Below are 27482 nucleotides of genomic sequence, written 5' to 3' on the forward strand. Positions count from 1 at the left end.
ACAATTAAAGACAAAATTGAAATAAAACCAGATTAGAGAAACCCAGCTACATTTTTCTTAGAAGTGGTGAATTCAGTGTACATTGGAAAGTTAAAACTGATAATACCATCAGCTACCAGCTACCAAGAACTGTGAGCAGCATCTAAAAGAAGTATAGTTTTTGTCTCAGCAATCAAGAATTCTCTTTTATTGAACCAAGGCAGCAGATAGAGAAGGAGGCTCTCAAAGGGGAAAAAAAGAAAAATGAAAAAAAGAATCTTTCAACCCGAGGGATCTAGAGCTACATTATTATTTCCCAATGAAGTAAGCATTAGTTTGCTGAAGACATACTTGATTCCTAAGAAAGCAAACTGGTCACTTGTAGAAAATATATGAAGATGGGTGAACTGTATTTGAATGAAGAAATTTGATATTAAGGCTCAAGTTTTGTGGTCTCTTTTTATTTAAAAATTTAGCTACAATTAAGTATTGATTGTCTTGTTCAGCATGTTTCATCTTTGGAATTATTTTATTTTCTCTTTTTATTTAAAAATTTAGCTACAATTAAATATTGATTGTCTTGTTCAGCATGTTTCATCTTTGGAATTATTTTATTTTCCTATCAGGTAGAGAAGTCATTGAATTCTCTAAGTTCTTTCTTGAAATTTATTAGAAGTACACTTTGATTAATCTATTATGATTTAAATGATATTAGCAGAAAAAAATGCTTGTCTTTCTTAAGTTTGTTGACAGTAGCATAGAGTACATAGAGAATACATTTTAATATTTTATCTCCCATTTGTCTTATCAAACTTGTTTTCCGTGACTAGGAATGGAAGTGAAAAACAAAGGATTTTAGGAATCTCTGCCTCTAAAAAATTACAGGCAGACCTACAACCTATAAATACACAATTTATAAATTGTCATACAGAGAAATGCTACCCCAGCTCTCCCACTGGAGTTCCCATTGCTACTACCTAGGGAGCCGTCACAAAGAATCCCGAAGTTTGTGGATGTCAGGGCAGGCTAAATTAAGCTGTGGTAACACACAACTCTGAAAATCTCAGTGGTTCACCACAATAAAGGATTATTCTGTGTTCACACGAAGTCTGCTGGAGATACAAATGGCTTTCTGGGAGAAATGTTCCACATGTAAAGATGTAGTGATTCAGGCTGCTTCAATCTTGTGGCTCCACAGCACTTACTAAAGCTTTCTCCATGATCACTGCAAGAGGGAGAGAATCAGCTGCAGTATCTCAGGTGGGCTCTGCTTTGCTTTCCCCTGGAAGTGACTTTTGTCCAATGGCCAGAACTAGTCACAGAGCTCTACCTAGTTGCCAGCAGCTGAGAAAGGCAGTCTTCCACGTGCCCAGAGGAATAAAGAAGATACTGGCAAGCACTTGTAATTTCTACTCCCTTCTGTGGTGGTTACTGAACCCTCTGAAAATTATATGCAATAATTGTATGTTTTTCTGAAGAGAGGAAAGACACCTTAGCTTTCAGGAGAGAGTGATCTGTCATCTGAAAACTCTAATAAGTGTTTTTTTTTTTAAAGGTATAGATTTATACTGAAGAAAGGAAAGCTTTGAAATTCAGGAACAGCTTAGAGAAATTCAATTTAGGGCAAATTCCAAGACTTGGGAAGACCAGTCCATGCATCGGCCTCATTATTCATAATTAGCTAGCCTCATACTCCCTGAATGACTTCAATTACATGCTATAGTTCAATTAAGTTCTGGCAAGAGGCAATCTTCCAACATTTAAAAAATCCTAGTTGTTTCGAATAGGTTTAAGTGCTGTCAGTCATTCATAATAAGGTGTTATCAGTTCAGTCAGATTGATTTCTTCCTGATAATGTTCATAACTTTGATCCTCTGAAGAACAGGTATCCTAATTAGGAAAGGGATTAAGTTGGGAGAAGGGGTAAGTAAATTTAGAACATGGGGCATTTTTAAAATTCAGAAAGTGTCAGATTCTGAGACAAGCCTAAGGCTTGAAAACTGAATTAAATAAAAAGTAGTGTTTTCAACAAATAGTTCACAGTTCCATATTCCTTGAGCACTATCATGTGCCAGGCATTGTGCTAGCTGCTGGGGTCACGGCAACAACCACAGTTGCCACTCTGGGCTACGATAACGTGTCAGCACTCCTTGGCATTTTATTGTCAGAGTGCTTTTAGCGGCAAGTAACAAAAACGGAGCGGAAAGTGGTTTAAATAGGGAAATTTATGTCCCATAAAGAAAGTGGTGGTGGCAATGACAAGGTCAGGTAATTTAGCATACAAGGATGTCATTAAGAATCTAGATTCCTTCTGTGCTTTCCCACTGCCATCCGCATCACTTTTATATCTTAGTTGCATGTTAAGATACTACATACTACGGTAGCTCCAGGCACCACAAATTCACATATCAACATTTAAAGTCAGGAAAAAGGAAATCTCCTTGTTGAAGCATGAAGAAAACCTTTCTAGGAATTCCTCAGGAGATCTTCTCTCATTAACTATAATTGTGTTCCACGTCCCCCCAAAAGCTATTGCTTGGCGAGTACAATGAGGTCATGGTGACTGGCTTATATTGGTAAATGCTCGACCATTGGGGATGGAGACGTGCCATCCTTCTCCGCAAGGACATGGTGACATGAAGAGAAGAAGAATCAGGATTCTGTTAGCAGAAAGGAAGTTGGGCAATGGCCACTGGGTAGGGAACCAACAGGGTCTTCCACCCAGATGCATTATGTCACTGGACGTGGGAACTGTCATCTTCCTTTATAGATGAGGTAACAGAGGTAAAGTTACCCAAGTCCACAAGCTATGAAGTGAAGGAGCTGGGATTCAAACAAAGAGATTGCCTGACATCAATCACCACACAATATCTGATGAATCTGGTCAAAGAAAACTGTTCATCACTGAAACATGCCATTTCCAAATTCACAGCCTTGTCTCTTTTTCAATTTGCCTTAAATCTGTACTTAAGTCTGTCGAAAAAGCCTTAGAGAAGTGTTACTGTAGAGTATGACTAAAGAACTTTGAAGTAAGTGTGTTTCAGTTTACAAAGCAATTCTTCTCTTAAATCTTTATTTTTTTCCTCCCTCTTCACTATATGTTGATATACTTGTAATATTATGGCAAAAACAATGTAAAGGAGTTATTATATGGGGTTTATTGTAGATCATATTGAGAACATGATGCTTTTAAAACCCATACTAGAGGGAGAAAAGATGGCGGCAAAGTAGAGAGACGTGGAGTGCATCCCTCTCCACAGATGCATTGGGAATGCACGGAAGGACGCAGTAATTCCCACAGAGAACCAGCTGAACACCAGCAGACGGCCTCGGACACCAGAAAGGGCTGCCGGGAGCTCGACATAGCCGGTAGGGAGGTATCTACGAGGGCTCAAAGAGGGTGAAGCGGCGGAGCTGTGGCAGACGGGAGGGAGTGAGAAACAAACGGAGGGTCCGCAGCGCAGCTCAGCGTTCCCGGACCGAGACATCGATCCGCGGCTGAACGGAGGGTCCAGGAACGGGAGCGTGGGAACCGGAGAGCTGGTTCAGGGTGAGAAACATTGTTGCCCGTAGGGTGACGGACCGAGAGGACAGGAGGGAGGAGGTCCGCGGAGAGGAGTGCCTGTCCCTGAGAGCTGCCCGGCCATGATGGTGGCTGGAGGCTGCAGGCTCATGGGAGGCGGGGAGGAGCTGCGCGTGTAGCCTCTCCCTCTCTTTCGGTGCCTCTGCAACAGGCAGTGGAGAGACGCCCTGCGGGCCACCTAAGGCGCTCAGGGATAACAAGCACCCTCAGGCACTCGGGCGGGGCTAGATTAAAACCCCTTGCAACGCCAGCAGCAGGGAGGCTGCCGAGAGGAAAAAAAAAACAAAAAACAAAAAACAACAGCATCAAAAAGAAAAAAACCCCGAGAGAGGCCCAACTCTAAGACTTTCTGTTTACCCCTGAGCCACCAGCGCCCTCTGCAACAGGCACCTCCAAGCCTGACTGAAACAACAGTGCACCACTGCTCACTCACTCCCAGGAGAAGGAGCCACTATTGTACCCTCTCCCTCCCCACACACCGACGCTTACAGACGAACAATAAAGGAACCTCTGCTGGTCACAGAATAACGCAAAAAAAAACCCAAGGCAAGGAGAAGGACACTTACAGCTGAGACGCTAAGGAAACAGAAATAGTAGTATCAGTACCTATTGAACTGGTCCATTCTGGGATCAGTTCTGGATTTTTTTTTTTTCTTTCTCTCTCTCTCTCTCTTTTTTTTTTTTTTGATTTATTAAATACGATCTTAGCCCTAAGGGATCTACAAGTTTTATAACATAATTTTTTAATGATATTTTTTATTCTTTTTTTTTTTTTTGCCTTTTTATATACTTCTATATCTAGCTAAGTTTTTGGTAGTACGGACAACATATCTCTCATACTTTCCTTTCATCCCTATCTTTTATACATTTCTATTCCTTTCTTTTTATTTGTATATTTCCAACCACATTACGCTTTTCTGTTCCCCTTTCTTCCAGCCTTTTTAAGTTTATTTTATCTTAACATACTTATAAGCAACACTATCGGTCTGCTCAGACTCCTTGCTCTATTCTCCAGATGACGCACTGCCTTGGTATGTAATATTAGGCTTTTGTCTTTATCTTAGTTCTTAGTACAGTTGTCTAATTACATTCTGAGAATCTCCATTCTCTCTGGTGGTACTCCAGCTCTTTTCTATATTTGATCCTAGCTTACAAAATCTCTCTGGATTGATGTTTGTATGTGTAGGGTGTTATTTGTTGTTTGTTTGCTTTTGCTTTTGTCTCTGATTTGTTCTGTTTCAGTTGTCAATTTCTGCTGGGTTTCTCTTTGAATTTCTGATAGCACACTGGGGTTCTGTCAGGTCTTTCTAGAGCCTTATGTCCTAATGGATTCAGTAATTGTGTGTCTTATACATGTATGTGTTTTCTAGACTTAATATTCGTTTAATCCAATACTTGGACATTAGTCTGAGGCTTGGACAGTCTTCTATAAACACCTCTATTGCCAGGACAAGCAACCCCAAAAGTTTGGACAACCATGAGGAAACAAAGAAACACCATGCAGGCAAAGGAGCAGGAAAAAAACCCACAAGACCAAATAAATGAAGAGGAAATAGGAAAAATGCCTGAAAAAGAATTTAGAGTAATGATAGTAAAAATGATACAAAATCTCGATAACAAAATAGAGAAAGTACAAGAAACAGTTCATAAGAACTCAGAAAAACAAACAGCAATGGATAACAAAATAACTGAAATTAAAAATACTCTAGATGCTATAACCAGCAGAATGACTGAGGCAGAAGAACGAATAAGTGAGTTGGAAGATAGAATGGGGGAAATAACTGCCACAGAGCAGGAAAAAGAAAAAAGAATAAAAAGATTAGAAGACAGTCTCAGAGACCTCAGTGATAACCTTAAACATACCAACATTCGAATTATAGACATCCCAGAAGAAGAAGAAAACAAGAAAGGATCTGAGAAAATATTTGAAGAGGTTATAGTGGAAAACTTCCCCAACATGGGAAAGGAAATAATGAACCAAGTCCAAGAAGCACAGAGAGTCCCATACAGAATAAACCCAAGGAGAAATACACCAAGACACATATTAATCAAACTAATGACAATTAAACACAAAGAAAAAATATTAAAAGCAGCAAGAGAAAAGCAACAAACAACATATAAAGGAAAACCCATCAGGATAACAGCTGACCTTTCTACAGAAACTCTGCTGGCCAGAAGGGAATGGCAGGATATACTGAAAGTCCTGAAAGAGAGAAACCTACAGCCAAGAATACTCTACCCAGCAAGAATCTCATTCAGATTCGATGGAGAAATCAAACGCTTTCCAGACAAGCAAAAGTTAAGAGAATTCAGCACCACCAAACCGGCCTTACAACAAGTGCTAAAGGAACTTCTCTAAGTAGGAAACACAAGAAAAGGCAAACACCTCCAAATACACACCCAAAACAATTCAGAAAATGGTAATTGGAACACACATGTCAATAATCACCTTAAATGTAAATGGATTAAATGCTCCAACCAAAAGACACAGACTGGCTGAATGGATACAAAAACAAGACCCTTCTATATACTGCCTACAAGAAACCCACTTCAGACCAAGGGATACATATAGACTGAAAGTAAAGGGATGGAAAAAGATATTCCATGCAAATGGAAGTCCAAAGAAAGCTGGAGTAGCAATCCTCATATCAGACAAATTAGACTTGAAAGTAAAGACTATTACAAGAGACAAGGAAGGACACTACATAATGATCAAGGGATCCATTCAAGAAGAACATATCACAATGGTAAATATCTATGCCCCCAATATAGGAGCACCTCAATACATAAGGCAAATGCTAACAGCTATAAAAGGGGACATCGACAGTAACACAATAATAGTGGGAGACTTGAACACCCCACTTACATCAATGGACAGATCATCCAAACAGAAAATCAATAAAGACACACAAGCTTTAAATGACACATTAGACCATCTCGACTTCATTGATATTTATAGGACATTCCATCCAAAAACGACAGACTACACTTTCTTCTCAAGTGCACACGGAACATTTTCCAGGATAGATCACATCTTGGGTCACAAATCAAACCTCGGCAAATTCAAGAAAATTGAAATCATATCAAGCATCTTCTCAGACCACAATGCCATGAGACTAGATATCAATTACAGGAAAAAAACTGCAAAAAAGACAAACACATGGAGGCTAAACAATTCACTCTTAAACAACCAAGGAATCACTAAAGAAATCAAAGAGGAAATCAAAAAATATCTAGAAACAAATGACAACGAAAACACAACAACCCAAAACCTATGGGATGCAGCAAAAGCAGTTCTAAGAGGGAAGTTTATAGCAATACAGTCCTACCTTAAGAAACAAGAAAATGATCGAATAAACAACCTAACCTTACACCTCAAACAACTAGAGAAAGAAGAACAAAGAAACCCCAAAGTGAGCAGAAGGAAAGAAATCATAAAGATCAGAGCAGAAATAAATGAAAAAGAAAGGAAAGAAACCATAAGAAAAATAAATAAAACTAAAAGTTGGTTCTTTGAGAAGATTAACAAAATTCATAAACCATTAGCCAGACTCATCAAGAAAAAAAGGGAGAAGATGCAAATCAACAGAATTAGAAACGAAAAAGGAGAAGTAACAACGGACACCTCAGAAATACAAAAGATCATGAGAGACTACTACAAGCAACTATATGCCAATCAATTGGATAACCTGGAAGAAATGGATACATTCTTAGAAAAATACAATCTTCCAAGACTGAACCAGGAAGAAATAGAAACCATGAACAGACCAATCACAAGTACAGAAATTGAGGCAGTGATTAAAAATCTCCCAACACACAAACGCCCAGGACCAGATGGGTTCACGGGTGAATTCTATCAAACATTTCGAGAAGAGTTAACACCTATCCTTCTCAAACTCTTCCAAAATATTGCAGAAGGCAGAACACTCCCAAACTCATTCTATGAGGCCACCATCACCCTGATACCAAAACCAGGCAAAGATGTCACAAAAAAAGAAAACTACAGACCAATATCACTGATGAATATAGATGCAAAAATCCTCAACAAAATACTAGCTAACAGACTGCAACAGCACATTAAAAATTCATACACCATGATCAAGTGGGGTTTATCCCTGGGATGCAAGGATTCTTCAATATACGCAAATCAATCAATGTGATACATCATATCAACAAATTGAAGGATAAAAACCATATGATCATTTCAATAGATGCAGAAAAAGCTTTTGACAAAGTTCAACATCCATTTATGATAAAAGCTCTCCAGAAAATGGGCATAGAAGGAAATTACCTCAACATAATAAAAGCCATATATGAAAAACCAAAAGCCAACATCGTTCTCAATGGGCAAAAACTGGAAGAATTTCCTCTAAGAACAGGAACAAGACAAGGGTGTCCACTCTCACCACTATTATTCAACATAGTTTTGGAAGTTTTAGCCACAGCAATCAGAGAAGAAAAAGAAATCAAAGGAATCCAAATTGGAAAAGAAGAAGTAAAATTGTCACTCTTTGCAGATGACATGATACTATATATAGAAAACACTAAAGACTCTACCAGAAAACTGGTAGCACTAATTGAAGAGTTTAGTAAAGTAGCAGGATACAAAATTAATGCACAGAAATCTCTTGCATTCCTATACACTAACAATGGAAGAGCAGAAAGAGAAATTAAGGAAACTCTCCCATTCACCATTGCAACCAAAAGAATAAAATACCTAGGAATAAACCTGCCTAAGGAGGCAAAAGATCTGTATGCAGAAAACTTTAAGACATTGATGAAAGAAATCAAAGACGACACAAACAGATGGAGAGACATACCATGTTCCTGGATTGGAAGAATCAACATCGTGAAAATGACTGTACTACTCAAAGCCATTTACAGATTCAATGCAATCCCGATCAAATTACCAATGGCATTTTTCACAGAACTAGAGCAAGAAATCTTACGATTTGTATGGAAACGCAAAAGACCCCGAATAGCCAAAGCAATCTTGAGAAGGAAACATGGAGTTGGTGGAATCAGGCTTCCTGACTTCAAACTATACTACAAGGCCATAGTGATCAAGACAGTATGGTACTGGCACAAAAATAGAAAGGACGATCAATGGAATAGAATAGGGAACTCAGAAGTAAGCCCAAACACATATGGGCACCTTATCTTTGACAAAGGAGGCACGAGTATACAATGGAAAACAGACAGCCTCTTCAATAAGTGGTGCTGGGAAAATTGGACAGCCACATGTAAAAGAATGAAATTAGAACACTTCCCAACACCATACACAAAAATAAACTCCAAATGGATTAAAGACCTACATGTAAGGCCAGACACTATAAAACTCCTAGAGGAAAACATAGGCAGAACACTCTATGACATACATCAAAGCAACATCCTTTTTGACCCACCTCCTAGAATCATGGAAATAAAATCAAGAATAAATGAATGGAACCTCATCAACCTTAAAAGCTTTTGCACAGCAAAAGAAACCATAAACAAGACTAAAAGGCAACCCTCAGAATGGGAAAAAATAATTGCCTATGAAACAACGGACAAAGGATTAACCTCCAAAATATACAAGCAGCTCATGCAGCTTCATACCAAAAAAGCAAATAACCCAATCCACAAATGGGCAGAAGACCTAAGTAGACATTTCTCCAAAGAAGACATACAGATGGCCAACAAACACATGAAAAGATGCTCAACATCACTCATCATCAGAGAAATGCAAATCAAAGCCACAATGAGGTATCACCTCACACCAATCAGAATGGCCATCATCACAAAGTCTGGAAACCACAAATGTTGGAGAGGGTGTGGAGAAAAGGGAACTCTCCTGCACTGTTGGTGGGACTGTAAGTTGGTCCAGCCACTATGGAAAACAATTTGGAGGTTCCTTAAAAAACTACAAATAGAACTACCATATGATCCAGTAATCCCACTCCTGGGCATATACCCAAAGAAAACCATAATCCCAAAAGAAACTTGTACCATCATGTTTATTGCAGCACTCTTTACAATAGCCAGGACATGGAAGCAACCTAAATGCCCATCAACAAATGAATGGATACAGAAGATGTGACATATATATACAATGGAATATTACTCAGCTATAAAAAGGGATGAGATGGAGCTATATGTAATGAGGTGGATAGAACTACAATCTGTCATACATAGTGAAGTAAGTCAGAAAGAGAAGGACAAATATTGTATGCTAACTCACATATACGGAATCTAAAAATGGTACTGATGAACTCAGTGACAAGAATAAGGATGGAGATACAGAGAATGGACTGGAGAACTTGAGGTATGGGAGGGGGCGGGGGGTGAAGGGGAAACTGAGACGAAGCGAGAGAGTAGCACAGACATATATATACTACCAACGGTAAAATAGTCAGTGGGAAGTTGTATAACAAAGGGAGTCCAACTGGAGGATGGAAGATGCCTTAGAGGACTGGGGCAGGGAGGGTGGGGGGGACTTGAGGGGGGGGAGTCAAGGAAGGGAGGGAATACGGGGATATGTGTATAAAAACAGATGATTGAACCTGGTGTACCCCCCCCCCCAAAAAAAAAAAACCCATACTAATTCTTTTGGTTTTCAAGGTTTCCTTAAATTTAATTAAAGCAAAGTGAATTTTAAAAGCATAAGAATTTTCTTAGAAACCTAAGAGTTCTGGGTTTAAACCTAGATTTATAGAACTAAAAAGAAATTCGGAGATCATGTAGTTTAATTACCTTCTTACACTGATTTTACAAATGAGGAAACTGGTGCAACACTGAAAATCCTAGCTTGGAAAGATACTGGGAATAAAAGACTTAGTATATGAAATAATTATCTATTTGATGTATCTTACATCACACACAAAACAGTCTCACAATAATAAAACCAATATAAATACCAATAATATGACTACTGTAAAGAGTTTACTGTTTTTTTGGAAGGGGTGCATTTTTTAGGATTTAGCCAACCAGAGACACACAGTCAAACTTCTCTGTTTTAAAGCTACTTAGAATATTTCTTTTCTCTGTAACTATATCACCAACTGGATACATATTTAGGATCATTAGTTTTATTTTATTTTCAATTTTTAGAGACTGCTTTTTCAAAGTTGACTTTTGTGAGGACTCCTTGGAGAAGTGGCTGATTGCAGCTCTGATGTCAAAGATGTATATTATGAGCCTGAAACAATTTTCATACCAGGTAGCAAGGACACATCAAAATCCACAAAGCCTACAGAGGCTGTTTGCGGGAGGCTGGGATGATTTGGTGCTGAAAGATACTCAGAATAAAAATGGATCACTCATCCTAAACCAGATTGTTTTTTTCAATTCAAGAAAAAACAAGATGGAAATCAAAATATTGATAAATCCTCTTTAAAGATATCCAACCACTAGGCAATGAGAATATAGCTTCAAAAACAGCGGGTTCCTAAAAAAGAGATTGATGGGGTGAGCACCAAGAAATTCAGTCCAAATAGTGAGCTATGGTGGTCCGCAAGTGGACAGCTGTCTGCCTGGTTGAAACTGAAAGTGTTTTTATAGAACCAGATTTCTCTATTTAATTTAATTGAATTTCACATTTGTTATAAACTCCGCAATACTTTGTTATTACTTTTGCTTTCAACAGTTAATTATTTTTTCAAGCAGTTACTAAAAGAAAAACATTTTATTTTTACTGACACATTTCTCATTTGCTTATTCATTCTTTATATAGATTCAGGTTTCTATCTAGACTGATGTTCCTTCTGCCTGGAGGAGTTTAATATTCCTTGTATTGCTGTATCAGTGACGAATTTTCTCAGCTTTGATATGCCTGGAAGAATCTTTATTTTACCTATGTTTTTAAAAGATACTTTCATTGGGTATAGAATTTCAGGTTTGATGGTTCTTGTTTTCTTCTAGTACTTTAAATAAGTTGCTTCATTCATTCTCTTTTGATTTACATTGTTTCCAGGGAGATTTAAGCTCCTATTATGTTTGTGACACCTCACCCCTACCATACCTGCTTTTAAGATTTTTCTCTTTATCACTCATTTTAAGCACAGTGATTATGATGTACCTTAGTTTAATTTTCATGTTTCTTTTGCTTAGGGTTCATTGAGATTCTTAGATCTGTGGGTTTATAGTTTTCATCAAATTCAGAAAAAAAAAATCAGCCATTCATTATTTTTTAAAATAGTTTTTCAGTTCCCTCCTCTCTTCCTCTTTTTTTTTGAGGTCTCCAAATTACTCACATATTAGGTTTCTTGAAGTTTACCCATGGTTCTCCAACATGCTTTATCCATATCCTTTCAACAATTCTTCTCTGTATTTCATTTTGGATAGTTACTATAGCTTTGTTTCCAAAGCTGATCTTTTGCTTTGCATTATCTAAATCTGCTGCTAATCCCATTCAAGTTTTGTTGTTGTTGTTGTTGTTGTTGTTGTTTTCCCCCTCCATCTTGGACATTTTATTTCTTACTTCTAGAAATTCAATTTGGCTTTTAAAAATATTTTTCCTGACTCTATATGTTTAACCTTTCCATTATGTCTTCAAACATACAGAATATACTTTTAATAACCTTTTTAGTTCCTGTATGCTAATTCTATTATCTGTTGCATTTCTGGGTTAATTTCTACTTATATAGTTTCTCCTCATTATGAGTTATATCTTCCTGCTTCTTGGCATATCTTTGTAATTTTGATTGGATGCCAGATACTATGGAGTTTACCTTGTTGGGTGCTAAATATTTTTTACTCCTATAAATATTCTTGAGTTTTGTTCTAGGAGTCAGTTAAGTTACTTAGAAAGAGTTTGATCCTTTTGATACTTTTTTAAAACTTTGGTAGGTGGGACCAAAGTAGCCTTTCATCTAGAGATAATTTTTCTCTACTATTAAGGCAATGCCCTTATGAGTCCTCCACCTGATATTTTAATGAGGTTTTTCCATTCTGGCTGGTGGGAGCACAAACAATATCTGGCTCTGTCTGAGCTTAGGTGATTATTCTGCTTGAGCCTTTTTGGTGGTTCTTTCCCGAGCCTTCCGTAGTTTCTTCACATGCACATACTGATCAGTATGCAGAAGACTGCACATCTCTGGAGCTCTCACTCAGTCAATTTCTCTTTCTCCTTCTCTGCAACTCTCTCTTTTCTAGCACTCTTTGCTGTGAACTCTAGCCATCTTGGTCTCCCTGGACTCCCAATTCTGACTCCTCAACCCAGGGAGTCTCCTGGGCTGCCTCTGCCTTGGTTCCCTTCCCTGTGGTACAGCCTGGCAACTTCCTCTTGGCCAGTACACTGAGAAAATCACTCACCTCAGCTCATTTGTTTCCCCCTTCTCAGGGATCACTGACCTGCACTGTGTGTGGTCCAATTTCTGCAAACTTGTATCTTACATGTTTTGTTTGGGGTTTTTAGTTGTTTAAGATAGGAGGATAAATCTTTTCCCTGTTACTCCATCTTGGTCAAAAGTAAAGTCCCACTTGTTTCTTTTCACTGAATATTTTTATCCAGACTTTAATTTAAAATGTAATCTTTATAAAATGTTAGACATGGTTTTTACTAATTATAAAGTAATATGTAAGGAACTGCAACACATGGAAAGAATCCTGGAGTGGAGTTTTAGAGACCTAGAATATAGATCCATTTTGCCTTTCAGATTATTGAATGACTGCCTTCCCCTGGACCTGAGAACATTTGGAAACAAAATGTGTGGACCACTCAACTCAATCATTTCCTGATTTTATAAAACCAAAACAAAAAAAAAAATTCAATAAGATTTTAACTCATTTTCAGAAGATAGAAAGACACTGTTGGAGTGGTATCAGATTTAGGAGGGCAAAGACATTCACAAACTAAAGCGCATGATGAAGAGATAATGATGATGGCTAGAGGACCAGGTGTAGTAACTGGAAGCTCCAGGGACAGTGGGGAAAAAACAGGGGCTGAGGAAATACTGAGGAAAAGTATAACATAGGGTTGAAAACAGGCAGATGAGTCAAAAGTCTGCAGATAAAATGGTTAACTAGGTTTAGAAACCTCAACAGTGCCAACCAACCAGGGAAAAGTTAAATTGCATGTGACATCAGATAGCTAGAAACTCCTTTATTATAAATTCTAGAAGAAGGATCATGTAATACATCTGGCATTTACACAGCTGTTCGATACATTATAATAGTGATGCTGATGATAATTCCTTCTTGTGGAAACCCTCAGAAATAAGTGTTCATGGGGGAAAACAACAAATACAATGCTCATGAGGCTCTAGACTGTATTCTTAAGGACGACAAAGTATCTTACTTGTTTAGAAGATGCTCTTACTGAGCAACTGTGGTCAGTTCCAGATAAATCTTATCAGTGACCAATTTCAAACCTCAAATAACAGGCTAAAGAGACTTGAAGTAAAATCTTTTGTCAAAAGCCACGAAGCTAATGAGTGTTCAACAGGGTATTAGAACCCTGGTCATGAGACCCTCGAGACAGTGTCTCTCAATTACACCAAGCTTCCAGGAGGGTGAGCTTTGATTCAGCCACAGTTTTCACCAGAATCTTCTTTTTCTGTGTCACGTTTTTGAACACATGATTAGAGACGGGTTTGCTCTGTGATGATAGGGTGATATAAAACCCGCTTGCTGACTTTTTGGCTGGTTCCATAACATTTCCCTCATCGTTACTGTTATTTAACAAACAGAGGTAGCGATCAAGTACAATAGAATGTGAGACTCACTTGTGAATGTGGCTTTTTCACATTCTTTAAAATGGTTGATTCATGAATGAAAAATAAAGCAAGGGATGGGGTAGGAAGATGTGGCTTGACATTAAATCGAGGACCACACATCAAGCCAACACAAACCAAGGCTGAGAGACAAATTCATGCTCTTTCTTGTTTTCCTTTAAGAATATTAAATGATTCGTAAAACTAGGATGATAGTTTTGGCACTCAAGGAAACCTTTACATGCCTTTTGGTAGAAAGCAGTGTCTTTACTGACTAGCCAGTGTGTTCATTTATTTCTGTACTCAAGATTTGCAACCTATGTATCTGATATAATTTGCATTTGGCTACAATAAGAATGTGCATGAAAACCATGTTACTGATATCATCAGTGGAGTGGCTAGGTTGGCGTTTAAATAGCTATAATTACATTTCTAGGTTAACAGTCGTATTAAGTTGGATAAAGAAAGCTTTAGCTTCTATGTCACTGTTCTTCATCTGGGTCTGTGATCTCCACAGGACAAGATGCATTAGCTTTTCATTAAAAAAATTTCATGATTGTACAGATAATAGTTCTGGTAAGGAAAATAAACTATATTCTGGAGAAATCAACAGAAATTCATAGACCCTTAAGCCTTCCAGAGCCAACCAATTTCTGTTGCTTCAGGCTTGAATAATTTCATTGAACTGTAATAAAATTTGAGTTCCTTCTAAATTCCTAAATTTGGGAGGAGAATCTATTCTTATTTTACTATTGGAAGGGAAAGGAGGAATACGAAATCATTCCAACCATATCTAAATGTATCAGAAGAGTATGAAGGTTCCTGTATTTGCTGTGTTTCCTCTGAAAGATACAAAGATGAGAGGTGATTGCTGGTGAATCACTGTTCTATTTTATCTAGAGACCTGAGTGCTCTCACTGCTCTATTCCCTTAGGGGTTCATGTTCCTCTGCTTAAAAGAATATTGCCTGCTCTGTGAGCTAATGATTTGTTTGGAGGATGTGAGTCTCAGAGGTGAAGATAACTGCACAGCTTTTATAATGTATCTTTCAAATCTTTGATCTGCTCTTTTCTGAATACTGGGACCCCTCAATAGCAAGATTAAAGATGCCTCTTCAGAGGAGAAAGGCAAATTTGAAAACCTAAAAGATCCTCAGATTTCCAAATAATATTTCTGTATTTCTTCATTTTGTCAACATCATACTTGGTGTTGTCCTATATTCGTGTGATAATTGGATGGTAATCAAAACAAAGTATTGGATCATTAGGTTTTTCTTTCATATTTTCCAAGGAGGCAGGGAACTACAAATCATGTTTCAAAAAGTGCTTAGTGCAAACTAATTTATGGCAAGGACGTACATTCTCATTTTGAATTCTATTTAATTTGATAAATATTTACTTGGTACCTAGTAGATGTCAGACATTATGCCTTCTTTTGTAGGGAATACCAAGAATCAGGACCTGTTTTCAAGAGACTCATACTCTGATCAGGCAGACCAGGCACTTAATGGCCATAAGATGCAGGATATGACAAATGAAAAATGCTTGGAGAGAAATGAATGACATTCAATATGGGAAGAGAGAGAAGAAACAATATTCAAGTGAGAGGAGGATGAGGGAAGATTTTAGCATTTGAGAAGGACCTTGCAGGGTGGGTGAGATTTCCCTGGAGGGGGCTGGAGCTGGAAGGCGTGTGTGTGTGTGTGTGTGTGTGTGTGTGTGTGTAGTCAGGAGAGGGAGGTGGTCAAAAAAGGTTGAGAAGCTTGTATTTAACTTGTAGATAGTAGTGAGTCCACGAAGATTTTTAAGCAGAGCAAAGACAGAATAATAAGAGTTGTGGTCTAAGAAATATTTTTGAAGCATTTTAAAATTTTAGTGTAAAATTTAGCATTTTAGTGTATTTTGAGGTAAAACTATGTCTATGTAAACAAACAAGTGTGTTTGATAATGTCCTACAGGTTTTATTTCCAAATAAAATCCCCATCACTTAAAATGTTGACTGTACCAGAAGTATGAGAACTAACTTCTCATTTATATTTGAAAAGATTATTATTTTCATTCTTATAATAATGTAGCTCATCCATAAGTAGATTTCTAATCTTGGTCAAATGAATCAATAAGGGGGTGTATTTTTATAGCATTCTGGAGAAGCTAATCTTCTCTACCACATGAATAGCTGAATTTTTACTATCTGGATAATATTGTTTTGATTTATTTTTTATTGAGGTAGCATTGGTTTATAACATTATATAAGTTGCATATAACATTATATAAGTAACACTATATTCCTACTTCTGTATACTTTACAGCATGCTCGCCACCAAAAATTTAGTTTTCATCCATCACCACATACCTGATCCCCTTCACTCATTTTATCCCCTGCCTTTCCCCTGTGGTAACCACTACTCTGTTCTCTGTATCTGCGTTTGTTTTTGTTCACTGGTTTCTTCATTTATTTGGGTTGTTTTGGTTTGTTTTTTTATATGTCTGAATAATATTTTGAAATGCACTTTTTTGTTTGTTCCTAAGCCCTTTAGAATACAACATGCACTTACAAAAAATGGGGAGTTAAAACCTAACAAGAATAGAAAAAAATAAATAGCCTTGTAGAGTAAAGCAAAACAAAAGAGATTTTTAAAAAGCCAAAAGCAGGATTGCAATAAGTGGATACATGGCTCTGATCAGAAGCTAGTTTTTTGTTTGTTTGGTTGCTTTTTTATTTGTTTTGTTTGTTTGTTTTTTTAAAGTAGAGATAGTATTTTTTTTATACAAACATTTATTTATTGGCTGTGTTGGGTCTTCATGGCTGTACACGGGCTTTCTCTTGCAGTGAGCGGGGGCTACTCTTTGCTGTGGTGCGCGGCTCCTCATTGTGGTGGCTTCTCTTGTTGCGGAGCTTGGACACTAGGAGTCAGGGCTTCAGTAGTTGTGGCACGGGGGCTCAATAGTTGTGGCTCACGGGGTACTAGAGTGCAGGCTCAATAGTTGTGGTGCGTGGGCTTCATTGCTCTGAGGCATGTGGGATCTTCCTGGAGCAGGGATTGAACCCGTGTCCCCTGCATTGGCAGGCAGATTCTTAACCACTGCACCACCTAGGAAGTCCCCAGAAGCCAGTTTTGAGGAGTATGTTTTTCATGATTATCATTGTGATGGTTAGAGTTTATCCCAGATAAATCTAAAAGTGTGAGCAGCTCAACTTATTCTCCACCAAACCATTTATCAAAACAAGTAATCTAATAGATGGACCATACTTCTGCCTTAGCTCCTGCGCAGAAAAAGTGAGAGCCTAAAGGGAAGATAACTCAAAACTACAGAACAAACGCCCAAACATATGACAACATCCTGAATAAGCAAAGTATTATCTGAAAGTATTTAATAGTCAACTATAGGTATTTTTTGAGCACTTGAGCACACTGAAATTCAACCAGTCATCTGTTTCTGAAGACTTCATCTTGTTTTCTCTTACTATGCGCCTATTAGGAATGAGAGCTTTCCTTATTTTCCAACTAGAGGACAGACAATGGTAAAGTGGTATTCTACTGATGTGAAAGAGTCAATAAAATTTCTTTGTGCCAAATTTACTATTATTTACTATTTATTCTATGGAGGAAATAAATACCAAAACAAATTATTTCATCTAGATGACCTAAGGGGCAAAAAGTTCCAAATAGGAGAGGCCCTGGGTTTATAGCCAAAGAAACCCCACACTAATTCAAAAAGAACACCTCAATTTTTATATTAGCATTATTTGCAATCGCCAAGATATGGAAGCAACCTAAGTGTCCATCAACAGATGAATGGATAAAGAAGATGTGCACCCTCCCCACCCCGACACACACTGGAATACTACTCACCCATGAAAAAGAATGAAATTTTGCCTTCTGCAGCTACTTGGGTGGACTTAAAAGACATTATGCAAAGCAAAGTCATATAGAGAAAGACAAATACTATATGATATCACTTACATGTGGAATCAAAAAACACAACAAACTAGTGAGTCTAACAAAAAAGAGGCAGACTCACATTTATAGAGGACAATCTCCTGGTGACCAGTTTGGAGGGGAAAATATAGGGATGGGGGAGTGGAAGGTACAAACTACTGGGTGTAAGATAGGCTCAAGGATATATCATACAACATGGGGAACATAGCCCATTACAATATTTTGTAAATGTTTTAAAACTGTAAATGGAAGATATCCTTTAAAATTTGTATAAAAAGTTAAAAAATACAACTAGAACATACCCCCTCACATTATGAAATTTTGACTGATGATTCCATTTGAGTTCCCAAACATTAAAAATATTTTGCTTTAAAAATTTGATTTGCAAACAATTATGTAACCCAAAAGTCTTTCATAGGCAGCACTGTTTAAAATTTTTTTTTAAAACCCTGAAGTCCTAAACTGGGGACTAGAGCCCAGTCAAGCTGATACATAAAACTAACCCTTACATTCCCCTCCAGTAATTTGTTTTTAATTGACTATTTTGACTAATTATCACAAGAAAAGTATGTAGGAAAAAAAAATAGAATTAAGAGAAATTACTATCAAATATTTTCTCAATAGTCACACCTGAATTGAGAAAAAAGAGGAAAACTCAATATCACCAGAAAAGTAAGAGTATAATACTAACTAGCACCTATGAACACTCGCTTTTGTCAGTAAGGTATAACACTGAACATTTTTTAAAACATAAACCTATTTCACATTCCTTACAACTGATCAGTACCTATTGTTGAATATGTAGAATAACTGAAAAAATGGTGATTTTTCAAGTTGAGTAAATCTATCACTATTGTATGCTTTCCTTAAACACCGAAGGTACGATATAGCACAAAAATGCATCCAACATTCACATAGTAATCAATAAAGAAAAGTAAAATTACCACTAAAATTAAAATCCCCAATGGTTGAATAAACCATTACAACGAAAATCTTAGCCATTAAGAACGATACATAATTTAAAGTGTTTTCAAAAACCAACGCCTTACCAATAGTCGGATCAGGTGAAATGTCACTTCTACTCTCCTTCCATGACAGCAGGTAGTCAAGGCTGGTGAGATCTGCAGATTCTATGTAACTATTAACCGTCAGCATCATCTGATGAGCTTTCGCTATTCCATAATGAACTTTTGTTTCATCCATCAGAGGTATGTTTGTTATCTCCGCTGTCGTGTCAAAAGCTTGCTGAAAGTATTCAGAAGCTTTGTTGTAGTGTCCCTAAAAATGTAAGAAAAATAATTTTTATTTATTTATTTATTTTTTTAAGAACTTTTATTGAGATCCAGTTAACATACAATAAACTGCATATATGTAGGGCGCAATAGACCTGTTTTTAAAAATCAGACAGCTGGTAAATGGTAGTACAAAACATCAAGGAAAGTTATCTTGAAAGATCTATGATTACTAAACCTATTTAAATAGGTAGGAAGTAGAATATAACTTGGTACTAGATTTCTTCAACCTTACTAAGAATTAACAACAGCTTATTTGGGGGGTGGGGTTATATTAAGCAATCATACTTCAAGTGATTCTTTCATAAGAAGCCAATAATTGCTTTTATAGACCTCTACTGTGCTTTGGATTTCTCAATTTTATCTTCAGGCTATTATATTCCCTAACATTCTGTTAAACATATGAGGTAGATATCTTATTGTGATTTTATTTTAAAGTTTAATTCCTATAACTGAAAGCATTCTAATAAAGAGCAAATAGTTACTGTGAATGTGCTCATATGACACAAGAACAATCCCAGAGCTTCTCAGAGGATGTCCAGATAACTGCCTACTAAGCTAACTGCATCAATCATGTATCCACAGTTACTATTCTGTAAAATAGTGGTTACTATAAACAGTAAAGCTTTTACAGATACAGATAGAATATTCCACCTAAATTATTGTGGCAGACAGTTATCTACAATACCCATCTGCCCTTTCACTTGTCTCCCTTCGTAGTGGGGCACATTGCTACTCAGAATAAGAGACTACATCTCCCAGCCTACCCCTGCAACTGGGTTTATCCATGTGCCTAAATTCTTATAAGCAGAAATACTGTGTGAGATTTCTGGGAATGATGCTTAAGGTGAACAGACTCAGCTGGAAGGAATCCCCTTTTGCCCTTCTGCCTCTTCCCCTTCTTCAGGCCTGACGTGAGAACCATTCCACATGTCTGCCCACTTGGCATGTGCCACAATGATCTTTCAACAGTTTTAGCAGTTCATCTTCGAGAAGAAAGAGATGGAAAGCAGGGCGTCTATTAGATAAGTTTCTTTTTAAAAGTTGTGATTACTAACCAAGCAGTATCTTAAAATTCATTTGCTAAGAAAGGTGTATCTACCAGGTTGAACTGTATGAAACAAGTTTTTGGACTAAAAATGGTCAAATATTAGCATTTTCATATGGTTCAGCCTAATATATGGAAGCAAAAAGAAGTTTGGGAAAAAGTGAACTGATTCACATTGACTTGGATGGAATTTTCTTACTTGTAGCATTGGATTTACCTAATGAAATCTTTTTAACCAGCTCTTGTCTTCAGTCACAGCAAGAGTTTATTCTAGCCAACCCATTTAATCAATGGCGAGCGAAAATGGATGTATATTCCTGCTCTTTGGAAATTACTTGTATTTTCCCATGTTTACATGTCATTCTTGACTGAGAATGTGAGAGGAGACAAGATCTTGAAAAAATATGATCTTGACAACAGCACTAGCATAACTGAAAGGATCATTTAACTGTCTGTCTCTTCTCCAATTCCTTTGCAACAATTTAAGTTGCAAAAATTTAAGGTTTCCTCTCCTCTCTTCTCCTCTCCTTTTCCTTTTCCCTCCTTTTCTTTCCCTTCCTTTCCCTTCCCCTTCCTTCCTGCCTTCATTCCTTCCTTCCTTCTTCTTTCCTCCCTCCCTCCCTTGTCTCTTTCTCTCTCCCTCTCTTCTTTCCCCTCTTTCCCTGTCTCTCTCTCCTCTCCCTTCTCTCTCTCTCCCTCTTTTCTTCTTCTTCTTCTTATTCTCATCTCTCCTTCTAAAAGCTATTATCCACAGATAAATAATGTTTACCTAACTTATGAAGTGTCAGGGCCAGTGCTAAATACTTCATATGTATTATGTCATTAGCTTTCATAGGTCACCCTGTGAGAAAATATTATTTTTATTTTTACAAATAATGAAATTGAGCCTCAGAGAAGAGGCTATCTTCTGCCACCTCCCCAAGTCTTCTAAAAATCCTACTTAGAAACTTTTCCTCAAAAGGGGATAGTATTCTTAGGATTAAGCTATACTTGTAAAGACCCTAGGGAAGAAAAATTTACTTTCATCACTGATTTATAACTCTAAGGAGTCCATCCTCTTCCCTTCCCTCCCCTCTCCTTTCTTTCTTTCTCTCTCTTATACACACAAAAACACGCATGCACACTCTTTTGAAAAGAAATGTTTTATTATGAACATGCATGTCATTTTTCTCACAACATTTTATGAAGGAACTGGAAATAAAAGACGCCACAGAAATAGCTTTATACCACAAGCCAGTACAGGTAAAGCGCATACTCGACAACCACACACCTCTGCACAACCATGGAGTCCAAAGAGCAGAAAAACCGACTGAACACAGAGGCTGCTTTCAAGGGCAAGGAGGGGGAGTAGGGCCTATGTGACAGTTATGTTACATACATGAGCAGCACATGTAACACAGTTATAAGCCCACAGGGACAGTGTAGGTGAACCATTCAAATGGCTCATTCCCGTTAAATGTGCTAATTTAAACAGACTCCCTCTATATTACATCAGTAATGATTTTTTTTGTTGAGATGAACAATTCTTTCTATTTCAAAGTATAAAACAGGATTTATGAGAATAAGATTACTTGATTAAGAAAATACGAAACTGTATCAAAGATATTTGTATGCTAATTAAATAAATTATATGATTGAGAAATAATATCAATATTGAAGAGGACAATAAAACTATAGATTTTAACTATATATAGTTAAAATTATAGATTGTCCTGTTAGATATCAACGATATGGGAGGAAATAGGTGAAAATATATGACTAGGCCAAAAGTTTCTGTTTTTTAAAAAAGAGAAGTATAAATACCTAATTATTGTTCTAGTTATAATCCTGAGCTTTAGGCTGTTCATTGTTTTAGGTGAGAGTCTCAATTAGGAGAATTAGGGACCATAAATAAATGGACACGTATTTGACTTTCCAGAATTATTTTGATATGTTATTCTGTTGGAACAAACTCATTCATCCAGTGAACAACAACTATTTAGCGGGCCCATGCCAGGCAGCAGAGATTCAGCAGTGAGTAAAGTTTATGGTGAAGTAGGTGAGCTTGCCGCTAGTGGAAGTATTCATATGTTTTTAACTTGGTGTACCCCCCAAAAAAATAATAAAAACAAAACAACAACAACAAAAGAAAAACAGAAAAAAAAGCTCTAAAAGAAAGTTTTATCTCTGTAAGAATTGACTTCTGATCGGAGATTTTAGGGCCTAGGATTATAACTATTACATTATGAGTCTTAATGCTGAATCCAGGAGATTTTTAACTTAGGATCATTTTCAAATAAAACTTTTAAAATGTAAAAAAAAAAACAAAAAAACCCAAAAACCTTTTAATAGATATTTTTTAACAAATGCTTCCCCCCCCCAAATACTTCTATTACTATAATAGGTAATTAGGCATTATAATTAGGTAATTATTCTTCCCTCAAATTATGCCTAGTGCTCAATTTTGAGACATACATACCTGTCATAAAACTGGTATCAACCTAGATTTCTCTAGTTTAAAGCATTCTTAAGAAATATACCATTAATTCTTCTTAGATGCAAGAATTTTTATACATACCTTTTTAGAATGAGGTTTCATTAATGTGCATTGTATTTCCAGATTTTTCATTCTTAAAGGGTTTACTATCTAAATTTAATCTCTTCTCTAAAGGTTCTGTCCAACCTTCCACAGTTCCTGTTATCAGTGAATCCCTATTCTGTTATAAAATTCAGAAGATTCCAGCAAATTAATCCTGGCAATCTTAAATATGAGTTTGAGAATACAGAAGTGAATTTATAGAAGTGAATTTATGCACTTCATAAGTGCATCTTATTGGAAGAGACAGCTTCATTTAATGTTATAAATATCACTAATAAGCATTTAGTGGACAATTTCAAGACAGGATCTTGATGACATCATAGACCTTGAAACAAAACCTGCATTATTACACTATAACATAGAATTTTCAAGCATTATTGTGATTCTTACCAGAGCCTCCTTGGTGTCTGAATTGTCACTCTGTCCAATGAGCAAGCTCAAAATAAATGGGCATTTTCTCAGTACTAAGGAAGAATCATTTCTCACACATTTTCCTTCCTGTGGTAGTGCTGGAACTACCATTGTTTTAACTATGTGATCATGCTCTGATCTTATTAGAGAATAAAAGATCTCATAAAGGGTCTGTACCTAGTTATTTTCCCTAAAATATTCTCATTTGACCCCTGACATTGATGACATATTTTCAACTAAAACCCAATCACACGTAGAAGGGTGGGATGGGTGGCCCATCTTCCATGATTATATAGCAAAAGGTAAGCTAATTAGGATGGTTTTAAGATGTGTTAACTTTAATTATAATAGGTTAGAGAAAACTGTATTTTTCTTTTATTTATTTATTTGTTTGTTTGTTTATTTATTTATTGGCTGCATTGGGTCTTTATTACTGCGGGCTTTCTCTAGTTGCAGAGAGTGGGGGCTACTCTGTTGTGATGCACAGGCTTCTCATCGTGGTGGCTTCTCTTGTTGTGGAGCACAGGCTCTAGGCATGGGCTTCAGTAATTGTGGCACGTGGGCTCAACAGTTGTAGTGCATGGGCTTAGTAGCTCCACGGCATGTGGGATCTTCCCAGACCAGGGCTCAAACCTGTGTTCCCTGCATTGGCAGGCAGATTTTTAACCACTATGCCACTAGAGAAGCCTGAGAAAACTGTATTTTTCCAAGTACAGTTTTATATTATAAGTGTGGTCTTATAATAATATTATTTCTTGGAAATTACTGTTAAGAATACAATTAGAAGACATTGCATGAATAATATGAAGCCAGAAAAGGTATGATGGGGGCAGTCTGTAGAGGTCCTTAGAAGGCAGACTGACAAGTAGCAGCAATATTAAAGTTGCTTTTAAAGATTCAGTTCAAGTTTTCAAAATGCCAAAATATTCGACAAAAATCAAACAGAAGTTTCGAATTTCAAAAGTGAGAGACTACTACTCTCAACTGGTATAAAATTGGTTACAAATTTATGGATTGATTCAATGAACTCACATATTTTTGTTCACCAACTCTGTGCCAGGTTCTCATCTAGAAATTGGAATGAAATAAAAAACAAGGCAGATCTGGTCTCTGTTTTCATTACGCTTCTATTATAGACACATTCAACAACAAGAAGAAAAACATCATAGACAAGAAAACTACGAGATAAGTGCTGCATGGAAAATTAACATAATGTTAAAGAGTGAGCTGGTGGCTACTTCTGATTGTCTTGCCTCAAGGAAGATCTTTCTGAAGATGTGGCATTTAGCTGAGTTCTGAATGACAAGAAGCCAGTAATGTGAAGTTCAGACTGGGAAGCAGTCCACGCAAAGCAAATGTCCTCAGGCGGAAATCAGCTCAGCTTGTTTGAAGAGCCCCACAAAAGTTCCTTTGGCTCTGGTGGAGAGGATAAGCAGAGTGGAAGATAATAAAGTCAGGGATTGGGGTGCACCTCATGTAGACTGTTTCAACTCAGGGTGAATATATATGTTTATGTCCTCAGAAGAATGGGAAGCAATAGAAATATTTTAAGTAGAGAAATAACATGATCTCCTGTACATTTTGAAAGGACTACTTGGGCTTCTGTGTGGAGATTGGATTAGATGGAGGAGAAATGGGGAAATGAGTTCAGAGCTTATTGCGATAGTACAGGTGAGAAAACATAGTGTCATAATCAGATGTGGTGATAGAGAGAAGTGGGTAGATTTGAGATGTGTTTTGGTGGCATGAAGGTCAGGGTTTGCTTCTGGATTGGATATGGAGCAGGAGGGGAAAGAAGAATCGAGAATATCCAGATTGTTGGCTTGAGCAATTGAGTTGATGGATAATGGTACCATTTATTAAGATGCAGAAGCCTAGGGAGAAATCAGTCAAGGAGGGAGGAATCACATTAAATTTGAGATGTCTATTAGAAGACATCCAGGGAGAGATGCCAGGGAGGCAGCTGGCTTCACAAGTCTGGAGACCAAGGAGAGATCGGGGTTGGAGATATAGATTTGGGAGTCATGAGCATATAGATGGCATTTAAAGCCATGGGCCTGTATGAAGTCAGATAAGGAGAGCTCATAGATTGAGAAGAGAAGGTTGCCTACAAAATGCCTGAATAGTATTCTATCCTGGTTGAACATTAAGTAAGGAGAGAAATAGAATTTAGCGGAAAGATGAATGAGTGGAGTTCAGTTTTTAATAGGTTATTTTTGAAGAGATCTAAGTGAAGATGTCAAATAATCAGTGAGAATGAGTCTGGAATTGAGGAGAGAGATCTGAGTTTGAGATATTAAGAAGCTAGGTGCGGACTTCCTAGGTGGTGCAGTGGTAAAGAATCTGCCTGCCAAGGCAGGAGACATGGGTTTGAGCCCTGCTCTGGGAAGATTCCACATGCCACGGAGCAACTAAGCCCGTGCGCCATAAAAAAAAAAAAAAAAAAAAAAAGAAGTTAGGTGCTATTGTGTACCCAATATGTGCTAGGAACTCTACTAGGTACCACGTACATATTTTAAAATTTCTAATCCTCATATAGTCAGTCTTCAAGGCATCTTGTTATTGACATATGAAAGATGAGGAAACTGAGGATCAAAGAATTAACTTGCCCAAGGTCACAGTTAATAAACAGCTGTGCGCAGATTCAAAGTCAGATGTGCAAAACCCAGTGTATTTCCTTTATCCTGCTACAGTTACCTTCAAGGAAAAGCTTAATAGATAGCATGTGTGAAATTTTTTAGGTGTATAACTTGAACAAAGGCATTTAATACAATTAGGAAACATTCATAAGCAACTGAATAGCAGAGACATGAAAAAACTTGTCAAAGCTTTCCTAGGAAATGGCTTTGTAGAACTAGGAGGAAATTCAGGATGTCATCAAGGCTCTCACCTTGTGTCAAAAAGACAAGGAGACAAAAATAACTATCAGTTAGTTCTAATCCACTTAGCTATACAGTTTCAAACCATACTCTTATAGTAATGAGAGTAATGACTTAACAACTCAAGAGTTATTCTGAGAAGTCATCAGTAGATTTTCTGACTTGAGGAAATACCCGCAAAGAATCACAGTGAGGCACAAAAACTAAATGTAACATTAGCAATTTTAGTGTCAAATAAAGCTTTGTCTTGAAGTCTACGATGTCATAAAATTATTATAGTATTATGTTCTTAATACTATACTATTTATCAGTGATTATTTATTATATTAAGATATAGGCAATTAGCAAGGTATATGAATCTACTGGTATGATTGCAGGCATGCATATTTGAAGAGAGCATGAATACCCAGAATCCTCCAAATTTTATGTTAGAATAGGGATAACCTGGTAAAAAAAAAATCAACTTTGGTAGTTGACACAATCTTTGGATATTACTCATGTCTCTAGCTTTAGATATTAAACTCTTCTTTAAGAATTACTAATCAGAGAATAAAATACATATTGAGAAGATACAAAGTCTTGGTAAGAAAATTAAGAAAAATGCAAGCATAAAAATATTCCCCCTCAGAAATGTTTATTGTTTTTATCTTCCTTATGCTTTCTGTAATTGGGAGAATATAGGCTGATACCTGATGTCCATGTTATACTAAAAAAACTGAGTTCTGGATATTGTTTGGTGGTAAGATAAAACAGTTTGTGATTTTTGCACTTCTCCTTTGAAGAACAATCCTTTTAAAAGGTAAGAATATATATATTTATTAGGAATGTCCATTTTGCCACCATAGGATAAGCTCCCTAAGACTGTAAGCCTTACAAGTGCATAAGCTTGTAAAAAAAATCTCCTTTTTTTTCCCACCACAGTATCCTGAAAAGTAAACAAAAGGAAATACAAAATCAACAAGACAGGAGGCACCAGAGGCAGAGAGTAGATCACAGAGATGGGGGTGGCAGAAGGAGCACCCAGCAGAGAGAAAGACCTAGGGGTGAAAGATTGGGGGGCCACAAAGAAAGATGGGTGGCA

At 37.0% G+C, this 27482-nt stretch overlaps 1 protein-coding gene across 1 annotated transcript in view; it reads right to left on the reverse strand.

Moving 5' to 3' along the window:
- Window positions 1-27482, reverse strand: part of TTC29 (tetratricopeptide repeat domain 29) — a 242620-nt gene that overhangs the window by 82305 nt on the left and 132833 nt on the right. Inside the window, exon 11 of the mRNA XM_057728186.1 lies at window positions 19243-19471. Coding sequence (XP_057584169.1) covers window positions 19243-19471 — 229 coding nt within the window. The remainder of the gene's footprint in view (window positions 1-19242; window positions 19472-27482) is intronic.

Source organism: Hippopotamus amphibius, chromosome 3 (assembly GCF_030028045.1).
Source record: "Hippopotamus amphibius kiboko isolate mHipAmp2 chromosome 3, mHipAmp2.hap2, whole genome shotgun sequence".
Classification (NCBI taxonomy): Eukaryota; Metazoa; Chordata; class Mammalia; order Artiodactyla; family Hippopotamidae; genus Hippopotamus; species Hippopotamus amphibius.